Source organism: Salvelinus fontinalis, chromosome 14 (genome assembly GCF_029448725.1).
Source record: "Salvelinus fontinalis isolate EN_2023a chromosome 14, ASM2944872v1, whole genome shotgun sequence".
Taxonomy (NCBI): Eukaryota; Metazoa; Chordata; class Actinopteri; order Salmoniformes; family Salmonidae; genus Salvelinus; species Salvelinus fontinalis.
Window position 1 is genome coordinate 13892253 of NC_074678.1, and position 24004 is coordinate 13916256.

Genomic DNA, 24004 nt, shown 5'->3' on the forward strand with positions numbered 1-24004 from the left:
CCTGCACCCCTCTAACTCTAACTCCCCTGCACCCCTCTAACTCTATCTCCCCTGCACCCCTCTAACTCTATCTCCCCTGCACCCCTCTAACTCTATCTCCCCTGCACCCCTCTAACTCTATCTCCCCTGCACCCCTCTAACTCTATCTCCCCCTGCACCCCTCTAACTCTATCTCCCCTGCACCCCTCTAACTCTATCTCCCCTGCACCCCTCTAACTCTATCTCCCCTGCACCCGTCTAACTCTATCTCCCCTGCACCCCTCTAACTCTATCTCCCCTGCACCCCTCTAACTCTATCTCCCCCTGCACCCCTCTAACTCTATCTCTCTCTGCACCCCTCTAACTCTATCTCCCCTGCACCCCTCTAACTCTATCTCCCCTGCACCCCTCTAACTCTATCTCCCCTGCACCCCTCTAACTCTATCTCCCATGCACCCCTCTAACTCTATCTCCCCCTGCACCCCTCTAACTCTGTCTCCCCTGCACCCCTCTAACTCTATCTCCCCTGCACCCCTCTAACTCTATCTCCCCTGCACCCCTCTAACTCTATCTCCCCCTGCACCCCTCTAACTCTATCTACCCTGCACCCCTCTAACTCTATCTCCCCTGCACCCCTCTAACTCTATCTCCCCTGCACCCGTCTAACTCTATCTCCCCTGCACCCCTCTAACTCTATCTCCCCTGCACCCCTCTAACTCTATCTCTCCCTGCACCCCTCTAACTCTATCTCCCACTGCACCCCTCTAACTCTATCTACCCTGCACCCCTCTAACTCTATCTCCCCTGCACCCCTCTAACTCTATCTCTCCCTGCACCCCTCTAACTCTATCTCCCACTGCACCCCTCTAACTCTATCTCTCTCTGCACCCCTCTAACTCTTTCTACCCTGCACCCCTCTAACTCTATCTCCCCTGCACCCCTCTAACTCTATCTCTCTCTGCACCCCTCTAACTCTATCTACCCTGCACCCCTCTAACTCTATCTCCCCTGCACCCCTCTAACTCTATCTCTCCCTGCACCCCTCTAACTCTATCTCCCCCTGCACCCCTCTAACTCAATCTCCCCTGCACCCCTCTAACTCTATCTCTCCCTGCACCCCTCTAACTCTATCTCCCCCTGCACCCCTCTAACTCAATCTCTCTCTGTACCCCTTTAACTCTATCTCCCCTGCACCCCTCTAACTCTATCTCCCCCTGCACCCCTCTAACTCTATCTCTCCCTGCACCCCTCTAACTCTATCTCCCCTGCACCCCTCTAACTCTACCTCCCCTGCACCCCTCTAACTCTATCTCCCCCTGCACCCCTCTAACTCTATCTCCCCTGCACCCCTCTAACTCTATCTCCCCTGCACCCCTCTAACTCTATCTCCCCTGCACCCCTCTAACTCTATCTCCCCCTGCACCCCTCTAACTCTATCTCCCCTGCACCCCTCTAACTCTATCTCTCTCTGCACCCCTCTAACTCTATCTCTCTCTGCACCCCTCTAACTCTATCTCCCCTGCACCCCTCTAACTCTATCTCCCCCTGCACCCCTCTAACTCTATCTCCCCTGCACCCCTCTAACTCTATCTCTCCCTGCACCCCTCTAACTCTATCTCCCCCTGCACCCCTCTAACTCTATCTCCCCCTGCACCCCTCTAACTCTATCTCCCCCTGCACCCCTCTAACTCTATCTCTCTCTGCACCCCTCTAACTCTATCTCCCCCTGCACCCCTCTAACTCTATCTCTCTCTGCACCCCTCTAACTCTATCTCCCCTGCACCCCTCTAACTCTATCTCCCCTGCACCCCTCTAACTCTATCTCCCCTGCACCCCTCTAACTCTATCTCCCATGCACCCCTCTAACTCTATCTCCCCCTGCACCCCTCTAACTCTGTCTCCCCTGCACCCCTCTAACTCTATCTACCCTGCACCCCTCTAACTCTATCTCCCCCTGCACCCCTCTAACTCTATCTCCCCCTGCACCCCTCTAACTCTATCTCCCCCTGGACCCCTCTAACTCTATCTCTCTCTGCACCCCTCTAACTCTATCTCCCCCTGCACCCCTCTAACTCTATCTCTCTCTGCACCCCTCTAACTCTATCTCCCCTGCACCCCTCTAACTCTATCTCCCCTGCACCCCTCTAACTCTATCTCCCCTGCACCCCTCTAACTCTATCTCCCATGCACCCCTCTAACTCTATCTCCCCCTGCACCCCTCTAACTCTGTCTCCCCTGCACCCCTCTAACTCTATCTCCCCTGCACCCCTCTAACTCTATCTACCCTGCACCCCTCTAACTCTATCTCCCCTGCACCCCTCTAACTCTATCTCCCCTGCACCCCTCTAACTCTATCTCCCCCTGCACCCCTCTAACTCTGTCTCCCCTGCACCCCTCTAACTCTATCTCCCCTGCACCCCTCTAACTCTATCTCTCTCTGCACCCCTCTAACTCTATCTCCCCTGCACCCCTCTAACTCTATCTCCCTACACTGTGTGGGGCAGGAGCTGGCACAGCACATACAGGTTTATATAAATTTGCATCCAGTCATCTGAGGGACACATGTTTCTAAGAGAACATCTTAGTAGGCCAAAGGTTACCAAATAGAAACCATGCCCTATAGTACTAGTAGGCTACAGCACCAACATAACTACACTCTCTCCAAACAACACTCACTACCGGGTTCCAAACTGCCTCTGGAAGCAACGTCGGCACAAGAACTGTTCGTTGGGAGCTTCATGAAATGGGTTTCCATGGCCGAGCAGCCGCACACAAGCCTAGGATCACCATGTGCGGTGCCAAGAGTTGACTGGAGGGGTGTAAAGCTTGCCACTATTAGATTCTGGAGCAGTGGAACTTTCTCTGGAGTGATGAATCATGCTTCACCACCTGGCAGTTCGACGGACAAATCTGTTTCGACGGACAAATCTGTGTTTGGCGGATGCCAGGAGAACACTAACTGCCCCAGTGTATAGTGCCAACTGTAAAGTTTGATGGTGGAGGAATAATGTTCTGGATATGTTTTTCATGGTTCAGGCCCCTTAGTGCCAGTGAAGGAAAATCTTAACGCTACAGCGTACAATGACATTCTAAACGATTCTGTGCTTCCAACTTTGTGGCAACAGATTGGGGAAGGTTGTTTTCTGTTTCAGCATGACAATGCCCCCGTGCACAAAGCGAGGTCCATACAGAAATGGTTTGTTGAGATTGGTGTGGAAGTACTTGACTGGCCTGCACAAAGCCTTGACCTCCACCCCATAGAATACCTTTTTAACTGAATTGTAATGCAGACTGTGAGCCAGGCCTAATCTCCCAACATCAGTGCCCAACCTCACTAATGCTTTTGTGGCTGAATGGAAACAAGTCCCCACAGCAATGTTCCAACATCTAGTGGAAAGCCTTCCCAGACGAGTGGAGGCTGTTATAGCAGGGGGGACCAACTTCATATTAATGACAATGATTTTGGAAAGGGATGTTCGACAAGGAGGTGTCCACATACTTTTGGTCATGTAGTGTATATTCACAGATACAATTCTGAGAAATAAAAATGTTAAATTAACACCACCATGACTCAGAGACCATCCTGCTCCCCCCCCCCACCCCCCCCCCACCACACACACACACACACACACACCACACGTGCACACACACGCACGCATGCGTGCTCGCACACACACAGAATATATTTTACTATCCTTGTGGGGACCTATAATTGATTTCCATGCCAAATCTAATTTTCCCTAACCCCTAATCCTACACCTAACCTTTACCCTAACTCTAAACCAAAATGTAACCATAACCCAAACCTTAACCCCTAACGCTAACTCCTAACCGTACACTTAACACCTAACTCTAATTCTACCTCTAACCCTAATTGCAACCCTAACCCTTAATCTAATACCCAAGACTAAAATAGCATTTGTCCTCGTGGGGACCTGGGAAATGTCCCCACAATGGAGAATTTGACTTGTTTTACTATCCTTGTGGGGACTTTTGGGGATTTACGGTACCCACGAGGACAGTAATACAACCCCCCCCCCCCCCACCCACCAACACACACTCACCCCCTCACTCACTCACTAAATAGGCTTCGGAAAGAAACCTTGCCCAGGCCCCCCACGGCCTTCTTTGACGTTGCCTTGACAACAGCAACATCAACAACATTATAAACATCAATAATAACCTGGTATTACAGCTAACGTTACAGATAAATGCACCCTGCTGACTCACTAGGAACTAGAAATGGGGTTTGTTAGGTGTGCGCGTGTTCTCACTTGTTTTTTCTTGTAGAAGCCCTTTTTGTCACAGTTGGGGATGCGGAAGCCTCTGGGGTTGAGCACATTGGAGATTTTAAGACTGTTCAGGATGCTTTCCATCTCTCTCCTGCATGGGCCCTGCACACACAGCATACAACACCTCAATAAAACATTATTAACCACTGTACTAACCCTGTACTAACCCTGTACTAACCACTGTACTAACCCTGTACTAACCCTGTACTAACCCTGTACTAACCCTGTAATAACCCTGTACTAACCCTGTATTAACCCTGTAATAACCCTGTAATAACACTGTAATAACCCTGTACTAACCACTGTACTAACCCTGTAATAACACTGTACTAACCCTGTATTAACCCTGTAATAACCCTGTAATAACACTGTACTAACCCTGTACTAACCCTGTACTAACCCTGTAATAACCCTGTAATAACACTGTACTAACCCTGTACTAACCATGTATTAACCCTGTAATAACACTGTACTAACCCTGTACTAACCCTGTAATAACACTGTACTAACCCTGTACTAACCCTGTAATAACCCTGTAATAACACTGTACTAACCCTGTAATAACCCTGTAATAACACTGTACTAACCCTGTACTAACCACTGTACTAACCCTGTAATACCACTGTACTAACCCTGTAATAACCCTGTAATAACACTGTACTAACCCTGTACTAACCACTGTACTAACCCTGTAATAACCCTATAATAACACTGTACTAACCCTGTACTAACCACTGTACTAACCCTGTAATAACCCTGTACTAACACTGTAATAACACTGTACTAACCCTGTAATAACACTGTAATAACCCTGTAATAACACTGTACTAACCCTGTAATAACACTGTACTAACCCTGTATTAACACTTTACTAACCCTGTAATAACACTGTACTAACCCTGTACTAACATTGTAATAACACTGTACTAACTCTGCACTAACCCTGTAGTAACACAGTAATAACACCAATAAAATTGTAATGACACTGTACTAACCACTGTAATAACCCTGTAATAACATTGTACTAACCACTGTACTAACCACTGTACTAACCATGTACAACCATGTAATAACACTGTACTAACACTGTACTAACCCTGTACTAACCCTGTAATAACACTAATAAAACTGTAATGGCACTGTACTAACCCTGTAATAACACTGTCCTAACCACTGTACTAGCCCTGTACTAGCCCTGTACTAACCCTGTAATAACACTGTACTAACCCTGTACTAACCCTGTACTAACCCTGTAATAACACTGTACTAACCCTGTACTAACCCTGTAATAACACTGTACTAACCCTGTACTAACCCTGTACTAACCATGTAATAATACTGTACTAACCCTGTACTAACCCTGTACTAACCATGTAATAATACTGTACTAACCCTGTACTAACCCTGTACTAACCATGTAATAATACTGTACTAACCCTGTAATAACCATGTAATAACACTAATAAAACTATAATGACACCGTACTAACCACTGCACTAACACTGTAATAACACTGTACTAACCACTGTACTAACCCTGTACTAACCCTGTGCTAACACTGTACTAACCACTGCACTAACACTGTAATAACACTGTACTAACCCTGTACTAACCATGTAATAACACTGTACTAACACTGTACTAACCCTGTAATAACCCTGTGCTAACACTGTACTAACCACTGCACTAACACTGTAATAACACTGTACTAACCCTGTACTAACCATGTAATAACACTGTACTAACACTGTACTAACCCTGTAATAACCCTGTAATAACACTGTACTAACCATGTACTAACCATGTAGTAACACTAATAAAACTGTAATAACACTGTACTAACCCTGTACTAACACTGTACTAACCCTGTAATAACCCTGTACTAACGCTGTAATAACACAGTAATAACACTAATAAAGCTGTAATGACACTGTACCAACCCTTTAATAACCCTGTACTAACACTGTACTAACCCTGTACTAACCCTGTAATAACGCTGTACCAACCCTTTAATAACCCTGTACTAACCCTGTAATAACACTGTACCAACCCTTTAATAACCCTGTAATAACACTGTAATAACACTGTACCAACCCTTTAATAACCCTGTACTAACCCTGTAATAACACTGTACCAACCCTTTAATAACCCTGTACTAACCCTGTAATAACACTGTACCAACCCTTTAATAACCCTGTACTAACCCTGTAATAACACTGTACCAACCCTTTAATAACCCTGTACTAACCCTGTAATAACACTGTACCAACCCTTTAATAACCCTGTACTAACCCTGTAATAACACTGTACCAACCCTTTAATAACCCTGTAATAACCCTGTAATAACACTGTGTGTGCGTGTGTGTGCACGTGTATCTGTGTTTGGTAAGGTCATTTGTACAGTATGTGAGAGATAGGTGGTGGTAGGTATTAGTTAAGTGTCTATCCATGGTGCTAGAAATAGTCATTACTTACATACTCGGTCTCCCTCTTGTTATCCAGGGAGAAGTTGTGCATGTCGAAGTTTACTCCCCCAGACACTGACTCCACCTTGTAGCTCTGGCTCTTCTTATTCTGCTCCTTCTTGATCACGTCTAGCTTGGTGTGCAGCGGCGGTTTGGCCTCTATCGCCCCCCGATGTCCACCACCTCCGCCTTCCACACCTACCGCGCCCACCGCCACCGTTGTGGTCGTCGTCACGGTGCCGTTGGCACGCCCTTCATCCCCCGCCCCGGCCTGCTCCCCGCTTGTGTTCTCTGTCAAAACAACAGGAATTGATGTCATGGTTTAGAAACGTTTTCAAATGAAGTCCAAAAAGCTTGAGGATGAGTGTGTGTTGTTAGATTGTCATAGAGGATGGTCTATGCATTGGCAAGGAGATGGAACACCATTAAGTTAGCTTCAGGAACATCTTTACCAAGATTATGGTGTGTTTGGATACTGTCAGAGTTCCAGAGTTCGAGAATCTGAAATAGTCTAAATACTATAACGACCTGAGAATGAGACTGAGACCAGTGCCTCGCAAGCTGTTCTAGGTCCCGAGACTGAGACAGAGAGAGAGATTGAGACAGAGAGAGGCAGAGAGAGAGAGAGAGAGAGAGAGAGAGAGAGAGAGAGAGAGAGAGAGAGAGAGAGAGAGAGAGAGAGAGAGAGAGAGAGAGAGAGAGAAGAGCTGTTAAATTCTACAACCACCTAAAAGGAAGCGATTCCCAAACCTTCCATAAGAAAGCCATCACCTACAGCGAGATGAACCTGGAGAAGAGCCCCCTAAGCAAGCTGGTCCTGGGGCTTTGTTCACAAACAAAACAGACTCCACAGAGACAGCAACACAATTAGACCCAACCAAATCATGAGAAAACAAAAAGATAATTACTTCACACATTGGAAAGAATTAACAAAAAAAATGAGCAAACTAGAATGCTATTTGGCCCTAAACAGAGAGTACACAGTGGCAGAATACCTGACCACTGTGACTGACGCAAACTTAAAGAAAGTTTTGACTATGTACAGACTCAGTGAGCATAGCCTTGCTATTTAGAGAGGCTGCCGTAGGCAGACCAGGATCTCAAGAGAAGACAGGCTATATGCTCACTGCCCACAAAATGAGGTGGAAACTGAGCTGCACTTCCTAACCTCCTGCCAAATATATGACCATATTAGAGACACATATTTCCCTCAGATTGCACAGACCCACAAAGAAATCGAAAACAAAAATCCAAATTTGATAAACTCCCATATCTATTGGGTGAAATACCACAATGTGCAATCACAGCATCAAGATTTGTGACCTGTTGCCACAAGAAAAGGGTGACCAGTGAAGAACTAACACAATTGTAAATACAACCCATATGTATTTTCCGTTTTGTACTTTAACTATCTGCACATCGTTACAACACTGTATATAGACATAATATGACATTTGAAATGTCTCTATTATTTTGGAACTTGTGTGAGTGTCATGTTTACTGTTCACTTTTTATTGTTTATTTCACTTTTGTTTATCCATTTCACATTCTTTGGCAATGTAAACATATATTTCCCATGCCAATAAAGCCCCTTGAATTTAATTTAATTGAAACAGAGAGAATGGGGGAGCAGAGAGAGAAACAGAGAGAGAGAGGGGGAGCAGAGAGAGAGACAGACAGAGAGAGAGAGACAGACAGACAGACAGACAGACAGACAGACAGACAGACAGACAGACAGACAGACAGAGGGGGAAGCTGAGAGAGAGAGGGGGGAGCAGAGAGATTGACAGAGAGAGAGAGAGAGAGAGAGAGAGGGAGAGAGAGACAGACAGACAGACAGACAGACAGACAGACAGACAGACAGATAGAGAGAGGGGGAGCAGAGAAAGAGAGAGAGAGAGAGAGAGAGAGAGAGAGAGTGAGACAGAGAGAGAGTGAGACAGAGAGAGAGTGAGACAGAGCGAGAGAGAGACAGACAGACAGGGAGAGGGGGGAGCAGAAAGAGAGAGAGGGGGGGGAGCAGAGAGAGAGAGCGAGAGAGAGAGAAAGAGAGAGAGAGAAACAGACAGACAGACAGACAGACAGACAGACAGACAGACAGACAGACGAGGGGGGAGCAGAGAAAGAGAGAGCGAGAGGAAGTCAATCGCTCGCTCCTGATATTTATAGACCACGTAGCTGGCAAAGATTCCTGACAAATCGTTAAAGACAGAGCAGAGCCCAGACCACCTGACCGGGTCAGAAGGGGAGATAGGCGAGGGGAGAAGAGGTGGAGGGGGATTTAAACATCGCTCCCTAATATAGGAAAGGGACGCACTATCCACCATATGATCAGGGTCAGCCAGAACTACTATTGCCTACTGCACTATTATTGACCCAAGCCACATGAGGCCGTGTGCTATGCTGGACAGTATGTTTGCATCCCGAATGGCACCCTATTCCCTATACTACTTTTGACCAGGGCCCATAAGAAATAGGCTGCCATTAGCACACAGGCCCTGTGCAGATAACCATCTGAAGGCACTCAGGGAAAGAATGTCAACACTGGGTTTGAACCTGGAATCGTGAGGCCAGCAGTGGGCTGAACACATTCAACTGGTCTTGGCAAAGACACACACACACACACACACACACACACACACACACACACACACACACACACACACACACACACACACACACAAAAAAAACACAGACATACACTTATATGAACACACACACGCAGTTACACACACACACACACGTTGTAAGGATTAAGTAGAACCAGATATTGTCTTGCGGAGTGGTGGGCAGGGAGGGGTACATTATGCACACAACCACATAAACATCAATAATGTCATCATTGGCGTAAACAAGAACGTAAAAAACAACAACAAAATGGCTGCAGAATAGATACAGCTTCTCCATCGTCACCCTTCACCTTGAAACCAGACAAATCACTTCGACCAACTCCTAAAACCCAGAAATAAGTAGAAAGGATCCAAGGGGAGAGAGAGCCCAGTCTACACTGCATTCGGAAAGTATTCAGACCCCTTGAGTTTTTCTAGATTTTGTTACTTTAGAGCCTTATTCTAAAATGGATTAAATTGTATTTTTTTCCTCATTACAGTTTTTTCCAATTGCTAACACACTAAAAAGACATGCACAGCACAATTATTTAAACTGACACACAGAGAGCAAAACCTCTTCTCAAGTCTCCAAAAGTCTAAACACATTTTCTGCTTTACACACAATTTGCAATTCAAAATGGCACTTTTTAAATGCACTGCACACGGTTCTCTACATAAGACACAACAATCTGACATAAAGTCACATGTTTGCCATTTCAAAACACTGCCATTCAAAATGACACTACATGAGCTAATTGGCCAATACATGTGCCACCTGGCCAAACACCTCAATGGTTAATTGTTACCACTTCAATCAGGAAGTAAGCACTATGAAAAGACCACAGGTGACCTTTTGTTTTACAACAACAATGGAAGCCGTTGCAGAGAGAGGAAGAGGAAGAGGGAGGGTGAGAATGAGAGGGGGAGGAAGAGTGAGAGGTAGGGGAGGGGGAGAATGAGAGGGGGAGGAAGAGTGAGAGGTAGGGGGAGGGGGAGAATGAGAGGGGGAGGAAGAGTGAGAGGTAGGGGGAGGGGGAGAATGAGAGGGGGAGGACGAGTAAGAGGTAGGGGGAGGGTGAGAATGAGAGGGGGAGGAAGAGGAAGAGTGAGAGGTAGGGGGAGGGTGAGAATGAGAGGGGGAGGAAGAGTGAGAGGTAGGGGGAGGGGGAGAATGAGAGGGGGAGGAAGAGTGAGAGGTAGGGGGAGGGTGAGAATGAGGGGGGGAGGAAGAGTGAGAGGTAGGGGGAGGGGGAGAATGAGAGGGGGAGGAAGAGTGAGAGGTAGGGGGAGGGTGAGAATGAGAGGGGGAGGAAGAGTGAGAGGTAGGGGGAGGGGGAGGGGGAGAATGAGAGGGGGAGGAAGAGTGAGAGGTAGGGGGAGGAAGAGTGAGAGATAGGGGGAGGAAGAGTGAGAGGTAGGGGGAGGAAGAGTGAGAGGTAGGGGGAGGAAGAGTGAGAGATAGGGGGAGGAAGAGTGAGAGGTAGGGGGAGAGCTGGTAGAGGAGTTCATGGCCAAAGAAGACAACAACTTTCAAATGAAATCAGAGCAACATTAGTTGATCATGTCATCCACCATGGGCTGACAATGTGAGAGGCTGGAATCAGAGTAACCTTAGTTGATCATGTCATCAACCATGGGCTGACAATGGGAGAGGCTGGAATCAGAGCAACCTTAGTTGATCATGTCATCAACCATGGGCTGACAATGGGAGAGGCTGGACAGAGAGTGCAGCCCAACCTTAGTTGATCATGTCATCAACCATGAGCTGACAATGTGAGAGGCTGGAATCAGAGCAACCTTAGTTGATCATGTCATCAACCATGGGCTGACAATGGGAGAGGCTGGAATCAGAGCAACCTTAGTTGATCATGTCATCAACCATGGGCTGACAATGGGAGAGGCTGGACAGAGAGTGCAGCCCAACCTTAGTTGATCATGTCATCAACCATGGGCTGACAATGTGAGAGGCTGGACAGAGAGTGCATCCCAACCTTAGTTGATCATTTCATCAACCATGGGCTGACAATGCCAGAGGCTGGAATCAGAGCAACCTTAGTTGATCATGTCATCAACCATGGGCTGACAATGGGAGAGGCTGGAATCAGAGTAACCTTAGTTGATCATGTTATCATCAACCATGGGCTGACAATGTGAGAGGCTGGAATCAGAGCAACCTTAGTTGATCATGTCATCAACCATGGGCTGACAATGGGAGAGGCTGGAATCAGAGCAACCTTAGTTGATCATGTCATCAACCATGGGCTGACAATGGGAGAGGCTGGACAGAGAGTGCAGCCCAACCTTAGTTGATCATGTCATCAACCATGGGCTGACAATGTGAGAGGCTGGAATCAGAGTAACCTTAGTTGATCATGTCATCAACCATGGGCTGACAATGGGAGAGGCTGGACAGAGAGTGCAGCCCAACCTTAGTTGATCATGTCATCAACCATGGGCTGACAATGCCAGAGGCTGGAATCAGAGCAACCTTAGTTGATCATGTCATCAACCATGGGCTGACAATGTGAGAGGCTGGAATCAGAGCAACCTTAGTTGATCATGTCATCAACCATGGGCTGACAATGCCAGAGGCTGGAATCAGAGCAACCTTAGTTGATCATGTCATCAACCATGGGCTGACAATGTGAGAGGCTGGAATCAGAGCAACCTTAGTTGATCATGTCATCAACCATGGGCTGACAATGCCAGAGGCTGGAATCAGAGCAACCTTAGTTGATCATGTCATCAACCATGGGCTGACAATGCCAGAGGCTGGACAGAGAGTGCAGCCTAACCTTAGTTGATCATGTCATCAACCATGGGCTGACAATGGGAGAGGCTGGAATCAGAGCAACCTTAGTTGATCATGTCATCAACCATGGGCTGACAATGTGAGAGGCTGGAATCAGAGCAACATTAGTTGATCATGTCATCAACCATGGGCTGACATTGCGAGAGGCTGGACAGAGAGTGCAGCCCAACCTTAGTTGATCATGTCATCAACCATGAGCTGACAATGACAGAGGCTGGAATCAGAGCAACCTTAGTTGATCATGTCATCAACCATGAGCTGACAATGTGAGAGGCTGGAATCAGAGCAACCTTAGTTGATCATGTCATCAACCATGGGCTGACAATGGGAGAGGCTGGAATCAGAGTAACCTTAGTTGATCATGTTATCATCAACCATGGGCTGACAATGTGAGAGGCTGGAATCAGAGCAACCTTAGTTGATCACGTTATAATCAACCATGGGCTGACAATGTGAGAGGCTGGACAGAGAGTGCAGCCCAACCTTAGTTGATCATGTCATCAACCATGGGCTGACAATGGGAGAGGCTGGAATCAGAGCAACCTTAGTTGATCATGTCATCAACCATGGGCTGACAATGTGAGAGGCTGGAATCAGAGCAACCTTAGTTGATCATGTCATCAACCATGGGCTGACAATGGGAGAGGCTGGACAGAGAGTGCAGCCCAACCTTAGTTGATCATGTCATCAACCATGGGCTGACAATGGGAGAGGCTGGAATCAGAGCAACCTTAGTTGATCATGTCATCAACCATGAGCTGACAATGTGAGAGGCTGGAATCAGAGTAACCTTAGTTGATCATGTTATCATCAACCATGGGCTGACAATGTGAGAGTCTGGACAGAGAGTGCAGCCCAACCTTAGTTGATCATGTCATCAACCATGGGCTGACAATGGGAGAGGCTGGAATCAGAGCAACCTTAGTTGATCATGTCATCAACCATGGGCTGACAATGGGAGAGGCTGGAATCAGAGCAACCTTAGTTGATCATGTCATCAACCATGGGCTGACAATGCCAGAGGCTGGAATCATAGCAACCTTAGTTGATCATGTCAGCAACCATGGGCTGACAATGGGAGAGGCTGGAATCAGAGCAACCTTAGTTGATCATGTCATCAACCATGGGCTGACAATGTGAGAGGCTGGAATCAGAGCAACATTAGTTGATCATGTCATCAACCATGGGCTGACAATGCGAGAGGCTGGACAGAGAGTGCAGCCCAACCTTAGTTGATCATGTCATCAACCATGAGCTGACAATGTGAGAGGCTGGAATCAGAGCAACCTTAGTTGATCATGTCATCAACCATGGTCTGACAATGGGAGAGGCTGGAATCAGAGTAACCTTAGTTGATCATGTTATCATCAACCATGGGCTGACAATGTGAGAGGCTGGAATCAGAGCAACCTTAATTGATCACGTTATCATCAACCATGGGCTGACAATGCGAGAGGCTGGACAGAGAGTGCAGCCCAACCATAGTTGATCATGTCATCAACCATGAGCTGACAATGTGAGAGGCTGGAATCAGAGCAACCTTAGTTGATCATGTCATCAACCATGGGCTGACAATGGGAGAGGCTGGAATCAGAGTAACCTTAGTTGATCATGTTATCATCAACCATGGGCTGACAATGGGAGAGGCTGGAATCAGAGCAACCTTAGTTGATCATGTCATCAACCATGGGCTGACAATGCGAGAGGCTGGACAGAGAGTGCAGCCCAACCTTAGTTGATCATGTCATCAACCACGGGCTGACAATGGGAGAGGCTGGAATCAGAGCAACCTTAGTTGATCATGTCATCAACCATGGGCTGACAATGGGAGAGGCTGGAATCAGAGCAACCTTAGTTGATCATGTCATCAACCATGGGCTGACAATGTGAGAGGCTGGAATCAGAGCAACCTTAGTTGATCATGTCATTAACCATGGGCTGACAATGGGAGAGGCTGGACATAGAGTGCAGCCCAACCTTAGTTGATCATGTCATCAACCATGGGCTGACAATGGGAGAGGCTGGACAGAGAGTGCAGCCCAACCTTAGTTGATCATGTCATCAACCATGGGCTGACAATGTGAGAGGCTGGAATCAGAGCAACCTTAGTTGATCATGTCATCAACCATGGGCTGACAATGGGAGAGGCTGGAATCAGAGCAACCTTAGTTGATCATGTCATCAACCATGGGCTGACAATGCCAGAGGCTGGAATCAGAGCAACCTTAGTTGAACATGTCATCAACCATGGGCTGACATTGCGAGAGGCTGGACAGAGAGTGCAGCCCAACCTTAGATGATCATGTCATCAACCATGGGCTGACAATGTGAGAGGCTGGAATCAGAGCAACCTTAGTTGATCATGTCATCAACCATGGGCTGACAATGGGAGAGGCTGGAATCAGAGCAACCTTAGTTGATCATGTCATCAACCATGGGCTGACAATGGGAGAGGCTGGAATCAGAGCAACCTTAGTTGATCATGTCATCAACCATGGGCTGACAATGTGAGAGGCTGGAATCAGAGTAACCTTAGTTGATCATGTTATCATCAACCATGGGCTGACAATGTGAGAGTCTGGACAGAGAGTGCAGCCCAACCTTAGTTGATCATGTCATCAACCATGGGCTGGCAATGGGAGAGGCTGGAATCAGAGCAACCTTAGTTGATCATGTCATCAACCATGGGCTGACAATGGGAGAGGCTGGAATCAGAGCAACCTTAGTTGATCATGTCATCAACCATGGGCTGACAATGCCAGAGGCTGGAATCATAGCAACCTTAGTTGATCATGTCAGCAACCATGGGCTGACAATGTGAGAGGCTGGAATCAGAGCAACCTTAGTTGAACATGTCATCAACCATGGGCTGACATTGCGAGAGGCTGGACAGAGAGTGCAGCCCAACCTTAGATGATCATGTCATCAACCATGGGCTGACAATGCCAGAGGCTGGAATCAGAGCAACCTTAGTTGATCATGTCATCAACCATGGGCTGACAATGGGAGAGGCTGGAATCAGAGCAACCTTAGTTGATCATGTCATCAACCATGGGCTGACAATGGGAGAGGCTGGAATCAGAGCAACCTTAGTTGATCATGTCATCAACCATGGGCTGACAATGCGAGAGGCTGGACAGAGAGTGCAGCCCAACCTTAGTTGATCATGTCATCAACCATGGGCTGACAATGGGAGAGGCTGGAATCAGAGCAACCTTAGTTGATCATGTCATCAACCATGGGCTGACAATGTGAGAGGCTGGAATCAGAGTAACCTTAGTTGATCATGTCATCAACCATGGGCTGACAATGGGAGAGGCTGGACAGAGAGTGCAGCCCAACCTTAGTTGATCATGTCATCAACCATGGGCTGACAATGGGAGAGGCTGGACAGAGAGTGCAGCCCAACCTTAGTTGATCATGTCATCAACCATGGGCTGACAATGTGAGAGGCTGGAATCAGAGCAACCTTAGTTGATCATGTCATCAACCATGGGCTGACAATGGGAGAGGCTGGAATCAGAGCAACATTAGTTGATCATGTCATCAACCATGGGCTGACAATGCCAGAGGCTGGAATCAGAGCAACCTTAGTTGAACATGTCATCAACCATGGGCTGACATTGCGAGAGGCTGGACAGAGAGTGCAGCCCAACCTTAGATGATCATGTCATCAACCATGGGCTGACAATGCCAGAGGCTGGAATCAGAGCAACCTTAGTTGATCTTGTCATCAACCATGGGCTGACAATGGGAGAGGCTGGAATCAGAGCAACCTTAGTTGATCATGTCATCAACCATGGGCTGACAATGGGAGAGGCTGGACAGAGAGTGCAGCCCAACCTTAGTTGATCATGTCATCAACCATGGGCTGACAATGGGAGAGGCTGGAATCAGAGCAACCTTAGTTGATCATGTCATCAACCATGGGCTGACAATGTGAGAGGCTGGAATCAGAGTAACCTTAGTTGATCATGTTATCATCAACCATGGGCTGACAATGTGAGAGTCTGGTCAGAGAGTGCAGCCCAACCTTAGTTGATCATGTCATCAACCATGGGCTGACAATGCCAGAGGCTGGAATCATAGCAACCTTAGTTGATCATGTCAGCAACCATGGGCTGACAATGTGAGAGGCTGGAATCAGAGCAACCTTAGTTGATCATGTCATCAACCATGGGCTGACAATGCCAGAGGCTGGAATCAGAGCAACCTTAGTTGAACATGTCATCAACCATGGGCTGACATTGCGAGAGGCTGGACAGAGAGTGCAGCCCAACCTTAGATGATCATGTCATCAACCATGGAATGACAATGCCAGAGGCTGGAATCAGAGCAACCTTAGTTGATCATGTCATCAACCATGGGCTGACAATGCCAGAGGCTGGAATCAGAGCAACCTTAGTTGATCATGTCATCAACCATGGGCTGACAATGTGAGAGGCTGGAATCAGAGCAACCTTAGTTGATCATGTCATCAACCATGGGCTGACAATGGGAGAGGCTGGACAGAGAGTGCAGCCCAACCTTAGTTGATCATGTCATCAACCATGGGCTGACAATGCCAGAGGCTGGAATCAGAGCAACCTTAGTTGATCATGTCATCAACCATGGGCTGACAATGTGAGAGGCTGGAATCAGAGCAACCTTAGTTGATCATGTCATCAACCATGGGCTGACAATGGGAGAGGCTGGAATCAGAGCAACCTTAGTTGATCATGTCATCAACCATGGGCTGACAATGGGAGAGGCTGGAATCAGAGCAACCTTAGTTGATCATGTCATCAACCATGGGCTGACAATGCCAGAGGCTGGAATCAGAGCAACCTTAGTTGATCATGTCATCAACCATGGGCTGACAATGTGAGAGGCTGGAATCATTGCAACCTTAGTTGATCATGTCATCAACCATGGGCTGACAATGGGAGAGGCTGGAATCAGAGCAACCTTAGTTGATCATGTCATCAACCATGGGCTGACAATGGGAGGGGCTGGACAGAGAGTGCAGCCCAACCTTAGTTGATCATGTCATCAACCATGGGCTGACAATGTGAGAGGCTGGAATCAGAGCAACCTTAGTTGATCAAGTCATCAACCATGGGCTGACAATGTGAGAGGCTGGAATCAGAGTAACCTTAGTTGATCATGTTATCATCCACCATGGGCTGACAATGTGAGAGGCTGGAATCAGAGCAACCTTAGTTGATCACGTTATCATCAACCATGGGCTGACAATGTGAGAGGCTGGACAGAGAGTGCAGCCCAACCTTAGTTGATCATGTCATCAACCATGGGCTGACAATGGGAGAGGCTGGACAGAGAGTGCAGCCCAACCTTAGTTGATCATGTCATCAACCATGGGCTGACAATGTAAGAGGCTGGAATCAGAGTAACCTTAGTTGATCATGTTATCATCAACCATGGGCTGACAATGTGAGAGACTGGAATCAGAGCAACCTTAGTGGATCATGTCATCAACCATGGGCTGACAATGTGAGAGGCTGGAATCAGAGCAACCTTAGTTGATCATGTCATCAACCATGGGCTGACAATGGGAGAGGCTGGAATCAGAGCAACCTTAGTTGATCATGTCATCAACCATGGGCTGACAATGCCAGAGGCTGGAATCAGAGCAACCTTAGTTGAACATGTCATCAACCATGGGCTGACATTGCGAGAGGCTGGACAGAGAGTGCAGCCCAACCTTAGATGATCATGTCATCAACCATGGGCTGACAATGCCAGAGGCTGGAATCAGAGCAACCTTAGTTGATCATGTCATCAACCATGGGCTGACAATGGGAGAGGCTGGAATCAGAGCAACCTTAGTTGATCATGTCATCAACCATGGGCTGACAATGTGAGAGGCTGGAATCAGAGCAACCTTAGTTGATCATGTCATCAACCATGGGCTGACAATGGGAGAGGCTGGACAGAGAGTGCAGCCCAACCTTAGTTGATCATGTCATCAACCATGGGCTGACAATGGGAGAGGCTGGAATCAGAGCAACCTTAGTTGATCATGTCATCAACCATGGGCTGACAATGTGAGAGGCTGGAATCAGAGTAACCTTAGTTGATCATGTTATCATCAACCATGGGCTGACAATGTGAGAGTCTGGACAGAGAGTGCAGCCCAACCTTAGTTGATCATGTCATCAACCATGGGCTGGCAATGGGAGAGGCTGGAATCAGAGCAACCTTAGTTGATCATGTCATCAACCATGGGCTGACAATGGGAGAGGCTGGAATCAGAGCAACCTTAGTTGATCATGTCATCAACCATGGGCTGACAATGCCAGAGGCTGGAATGATAGCAACCTTAGTTGATCATGTCAGCAACCATGGGCTGACAATGTGAGAGGCTGGAATCAGAGCAACCTTAGTTGAACATGTCATCAACCATGGGCTGACATTGCGAGAGGCTGGACAGAGAGTGCAGCCCAACCTTAGATGATCATGTCATCAACCATGGGCTGACAATGCCAGAGGCTGGAATCAGAGCAACCTTAGTTGATCATGTCATCAACCATGGGCTGACAATGGGAGAGGCTGGAATCAGAGCAACCTTAGTTGATCATGTCATCAACCATGGGCTGACAATGGGAGAGGCTGGAATCAGAGCAACCTTAGTTGATCATGTCATCAACCATGGGCTGACAATGCGAGAGGCTGGACAGAGAGTGCAGCCCAACCTTAGTTGATCATGTCATCAACCATGGGCTGACAATGGGAGAGGCTGGAATCAGAGCAACCTTAGTTGATCATGTCATCCACCATGGGCTGACAATGTGAGAGGCTGGAATCAGAGTAACCTTAGTTGATCATGTCATCAACCATGGGCTGACAATGGGAGAGGCTGGACAGAGAGTGCAGCCCAACCTTAGTTGATCATGTCATCAACCATGGGCTGACAATGGGAGAGGCTGGACAGAGAGTGCAGCCCAACCTTAGTTGATCATGTCATCAACCATGGGCTGACAATGTGAGAGGCTGGAATCAGAGCAACCTTAGTTGATCATGTCATCAACCATGGGCTGACAATGGGAGAGGCTGGAATCAGAGCAACATTAGTTGATCATGTCATCAACCATGGGCTGACAATGCCAGAGGCTGGAATCAGAGCAACCTTAGTTGAACATGTCATCAACCATGGGCTGACAATGCGAGAGGCTGGACAGAGAGTGCAGCCCAACCTTAGATGATCATGTCATCAACCATGGGCTGACAATGCCAGAGGCTGGAATCAGAGCAACCTTAGTTGATCATGTCATCAACCATGGGCTGACAATGGGAGAGGCTGGAATCAGAGCAACCTTAGTTGATCATGTCATCAACCATGGGCTGACAATGGGAGAGGCTGGACAGAGAGTGCAGCCCAACCTTAGTTGATCATGTCATCAACCATGGGCTGACAATGGGAGAGGCTGGAATCAGAGCAACCTTAGTTGATCATGTCATCAACCATGGGCTGACAATGTGAGAGGCTGGAATCAGAGTAACCTTAGTTGATCATGTTATCATCAACCATGGGCTGACAATGTGAGAGTCTGGACAGAGAGTGCAGCCCAACCTTAGTTGATCATGTCATCAACCATGGGCTGACAATGCCAGAGGCTGGAATCATAGCAACCTTAGTTGATCATGTCAGCAACCATGGGCTGACAATGTGAGAGGCTGGAATCAGAGCAACCTTAGTTGATCATGTCATCAACCATGGGCTGACAATGCCAGAGGCTGGAATCAGAGCAACCTTAGTTGAACATGTCATCAACCAAGGGCTGACATTGCGAGAGGCTGGACAGAGAGTGCAGCCCAACCTTAGATGATCATGTCATCAACCATGGGCTGACAATGCCAGAGGCTGGAATCAGAGCAACCTTAGTTGATCATGTCATCAACCATGGGCTGACAATGCCAGAGGCTGGAATCAGAGCAACCTTAGTTGATCATGTCATCAACCATGGGCTGACAATGGGAGAGGCTGGAATCAGAGCAACCTTAGTTGATCATGTCATCAACCATGGGCTGACAATGGGAGAGGCTGGACAGAGAGTGCAGCCCAACCTTAGTTGATCATGTCATCAACCATGGGCTGACAATGCCAGAGGCTGGAATCAGAGCAACCTTAGTTGATCATGTCATCAACCATGGGCTGACAATGTGAGAGGCTGGAATCAGAGCAACCTTAGTTGATCATGTCATCAACCATGGGCTGACAATGGGAGAGGCTGGAATCAGAGCAACCTTAGTTGATCATGTCATCAACCATGGTATGACAATGGGAGAGGCTGGAATCAGAGCAACCTTAGTTGATCATGTCATCAACCATGGGCTGACAATGCCAGATGGCTGGAATCAGAGCAACCTTAGTTGATCATGTCATCAACCATGGGCTGACAATGTGAGAGGCTAGAATCATAGCAACCTTAGTTGATCATGTCATCAACCATGGGCTGACAATGTGAGAGGCTGGACAGAGAGTGCAGCCCAACCTTAGTTGATCATGTCATCAACCATGGGCTGACAATGGGAGAGGCTGGAATCAGAGCAACCTTAGTTGATCATGTCATCAACCATGGGCTGACAATGGGAGAGGCTGGACAGAGAGTGCAGCCCAACCTTAGTTGATCATGTCATCAACCATGGGCTGACAATGGGAGAGGCTGGAATCAGAGCAACCTTAGTTGATCATGTCATCAACCATGGGCTGACAATGTGAGAGGCTGGAATCAGAGTAACCTTAGTTGATCATGTCATCAACCATGGGCTGACAATGGGAGAGGCTGGACAGAGAGTGCAGCCCAACCTTAGTTGATCATGTCATCAACCATGGGCTGACAATGGGAGAGGCTGGACAGAGAGTGCAGCCCAACCTTAGTTGATCATGTCATCAACCATGGGCTGACAATGTGAGAGGCTGGAATCAGAGCAACATTAGTTGATCATGTCATCAACCATGGGCTGACAATGCCAGAGGCTGGAATCAGAGCAACCTTAGTTGAACATGTCATCAACCATGGGCTGACATTGCGAGAGGCTGGACAGAGAGTGCAGCCCAACCTTAGATGATCATGTCATCAACCATGGGCTGACAAGGCCAGAGGCTGGAATCAGAGCAACCTTAGTTGATCATGTCATCAACCATGGGCTGACAATGGGAGAGGCTGGAATCAGAGCAACCTTAGTTGATCATGTCATCAACCATGGGCTGACAATGGGAGAGGCTGGACAGAGAGTGCAGCCCAACCTTAGTTGATCATGTCATCAACCATGGGCTGACAATGGGAGAGGCTGGAATCAGAGCAACCTTAGTTGATCATGTCATCAACCATGGGCTGACAATGTGAGAGGCTGGAATCAGAGTAACCTTAGTTGATCATGTTATCATCAACCATGGGCTGACAATGTGAGAGTCTGGACAGAGAGTGCAGCCCAACCTTAGTTGATCATGTCATCAACCATGGGCTGACAATGCCAGAGGCTGGAATCATAGCAACCTTAGTTGATCATGTCAGCAACCATGGGCTGACAATGTGAGAGGCTGGAATCAGAGCAACCTTAGTTGATCATGTCATCAACCATGGGCTGACAATGCCAGAGGCTGGAATCAGAGCAACCTTAGTTGAACATGTCATCAACCATGGGCTGACATTGCGAGAGGCTGGACAGAGAGTGCAGCCCAACCTTAGATGATCATGTCATCAACCATGGGCTGACAATGCCAGAGGCTGGAATCAGAGCAACCTTAGTTGATCATGTCATCAACCATGGGCTGACAATGCCAGAGGCTGGAATCAGAGCAACCTTAGTTGATCATGTCATCAACCATGGGCTGACAATGGGAGAGGCTGGAATCAGAGCAACCTTAGTTGATCATGTCATCAACCATGGGCTGACAATGGGAGAGGCTGGACAGAGAGTGCAGCCCAACCTTAGTTGATCATGTCATCAACCATGGGCTGACAATGCCAGAGGCTGGAATCAGAGCAACCTTAGTTGATCATGTCATCAACCATGGGCTGACAATGTGAGAGGCTGGAATCAGAGCAACCTTAGTTGATCATGTCATCAACATTGGGCTGACAATGGGAGAGGCTGGAATCAGAGCAACCTTAGTTGATCATGTCATCAACCATGGGCTGACAATGGGAGAGGCTGGAATCAGAGCAACCTTAGTTGATCATGTCATCAACCATGGGCTGACAATGCCAGATGGCTGGAATCAGAGCAACCTTAGTTGATCATGTCATCAACCATGGGCTGACAATGTGAGAGGCTGGAATCATAGCAACCTTAGTTGATCATGTCATCAACCATGGGCTGACAATGTGAGAGGCTGGACAGAGAGTGCAGCCCAACCTTAGTTGATCATGTCATCAACCATGGGCTGACAATGGGAGAGGCTGGAATCAGAGCAACCTTAGTTGATCATGTCATCAACCATGGGCTGACAATGGGAGAGGCTGGACAGAGAGTGCAGCCCAACCTTAGTTGATCATGTCATCAACCATGGGCTGACAATGTGAGAGGATGGAATCAGAGTAACCTTAGTTGATCATGTTATCATCAACCATGGGCTGACAATGTGAGAGTCTGGACAGAGAGTGCAGCCCAACCTTAGTTGATCATGTCATCAACCATGGGCTGACAATGCCAGAGGCTGGAATCATAGCAACCTTAGTTGATCATGTCAGCAACCATGGGCTGACAATGTGAGAGGCTGGAATCAGAGCAACCTTAGTTGATCATGTCATCAACCATGGGCTGACAATGCCAGAGGCTGGAATCAGAGCAACCTTAGTTGAACATGTCATCAACCATGGGCTGACATTGCGAGAGGCTGGACAGAGAGTGCAGCCCAACCTTAGATGATCATGTCATCAACCATGGGCTGACAATGCCAGAGGCTGGAATCAGAGCAACCTTAGTTGATCATGTCATCAACCATGGGCTGACAATGCCAGAGGCTGGAATCAGAGCAACCTTAGTTGATCATGTCATCAACCATGGGCTGACAATGGGAGAGGCTGGAATCAGAGCAACCTTAGTTGATCATGTCATCAACCATGGGCTGACAATGGGAGAGGCTGGACAGAGAGTGCAGCCCAACCTTAGTTGATCATGTCATCAACCATGGGCTGACAATGCCAGAGGCTGGAATCAGAGCAACCTTAGTTGATCATGTCATCAACCATGGGCTGACAATGTGAGAGGCTGGAATCAGAGCAACCTTAGTTGATCATGTCATCAACCATGGGCTGACAATGGGAGAGGCTGGAATCAGAGCAACCTTAGTTGATCATGTCATCAACCATGGGCTGACAATGGGAGAGGCTGGAATCAGAGCAACCTTAGTTGATCATGTCATCAACCATGGGCTGACAATGCCAGAGGCTGGAATCAGAGCAACCTTAGTTGATCATGTCATCAACCATGGGCTGACAATGTGAGAGGCTGGAATCATAGCAACCTTAGTTGATCATGTCATCAACCATGGGCTGACAATGTGAGAGGCTGGACAGAGAGTGCAGCCCAACCTTAGTTGATCATGTCATCAACCATGGGCTGACAATGGGAGAGGCTGGAATCAGAGCAACCTTAGTTGATCATGTCATCAACCATGGGCTGACAATGGGAGAGGCTGGACAGAGAGTGCAGCCCAACCTTAGTTGATCATGTCATCAACCATGGGCTGACAATGTGAGAGGCTGGAATCAGAGCAACCTTAGTTGATCAAGTCATCAACCATGGGCTGACAATGTGAGAGGCTGGAATCAGAGTAACCTTAGTTGATCATGTTATCATCCACCATGGGCTGACAATGTGAGAGGCTGGAATCAGAGC

General features: G+C 47.7%; 1 protein-coding gene across 1 annotated transcript in view; it reads right to left on the reverse strand.

The window, feature by feature from the left end:
• The window catches only part of igfbp3 (insulin-like growth factor binding protein 3), a 96898-nt gene that overhangs the window by 48414 nt on the left and 24480 nt on the right, over positions 1 to 24004 (reverse strand). The window contains exons 2-3 of the mRNA XM_055943986.1: positions 6747 to 7027; positions 4254 to 4373 (exon numbers count right to left, since the gene is read on the reverse strand). Of these exons, the coding sequence (XP_055799961.1) occupies positions 4254 to 4373; positions 6747 to 7027 (401 nt within the window). The remainder of the gene's footprint in view (positions 1 to 4253; positions 4374 to 6746; positions 7028 to 24004) is intronic.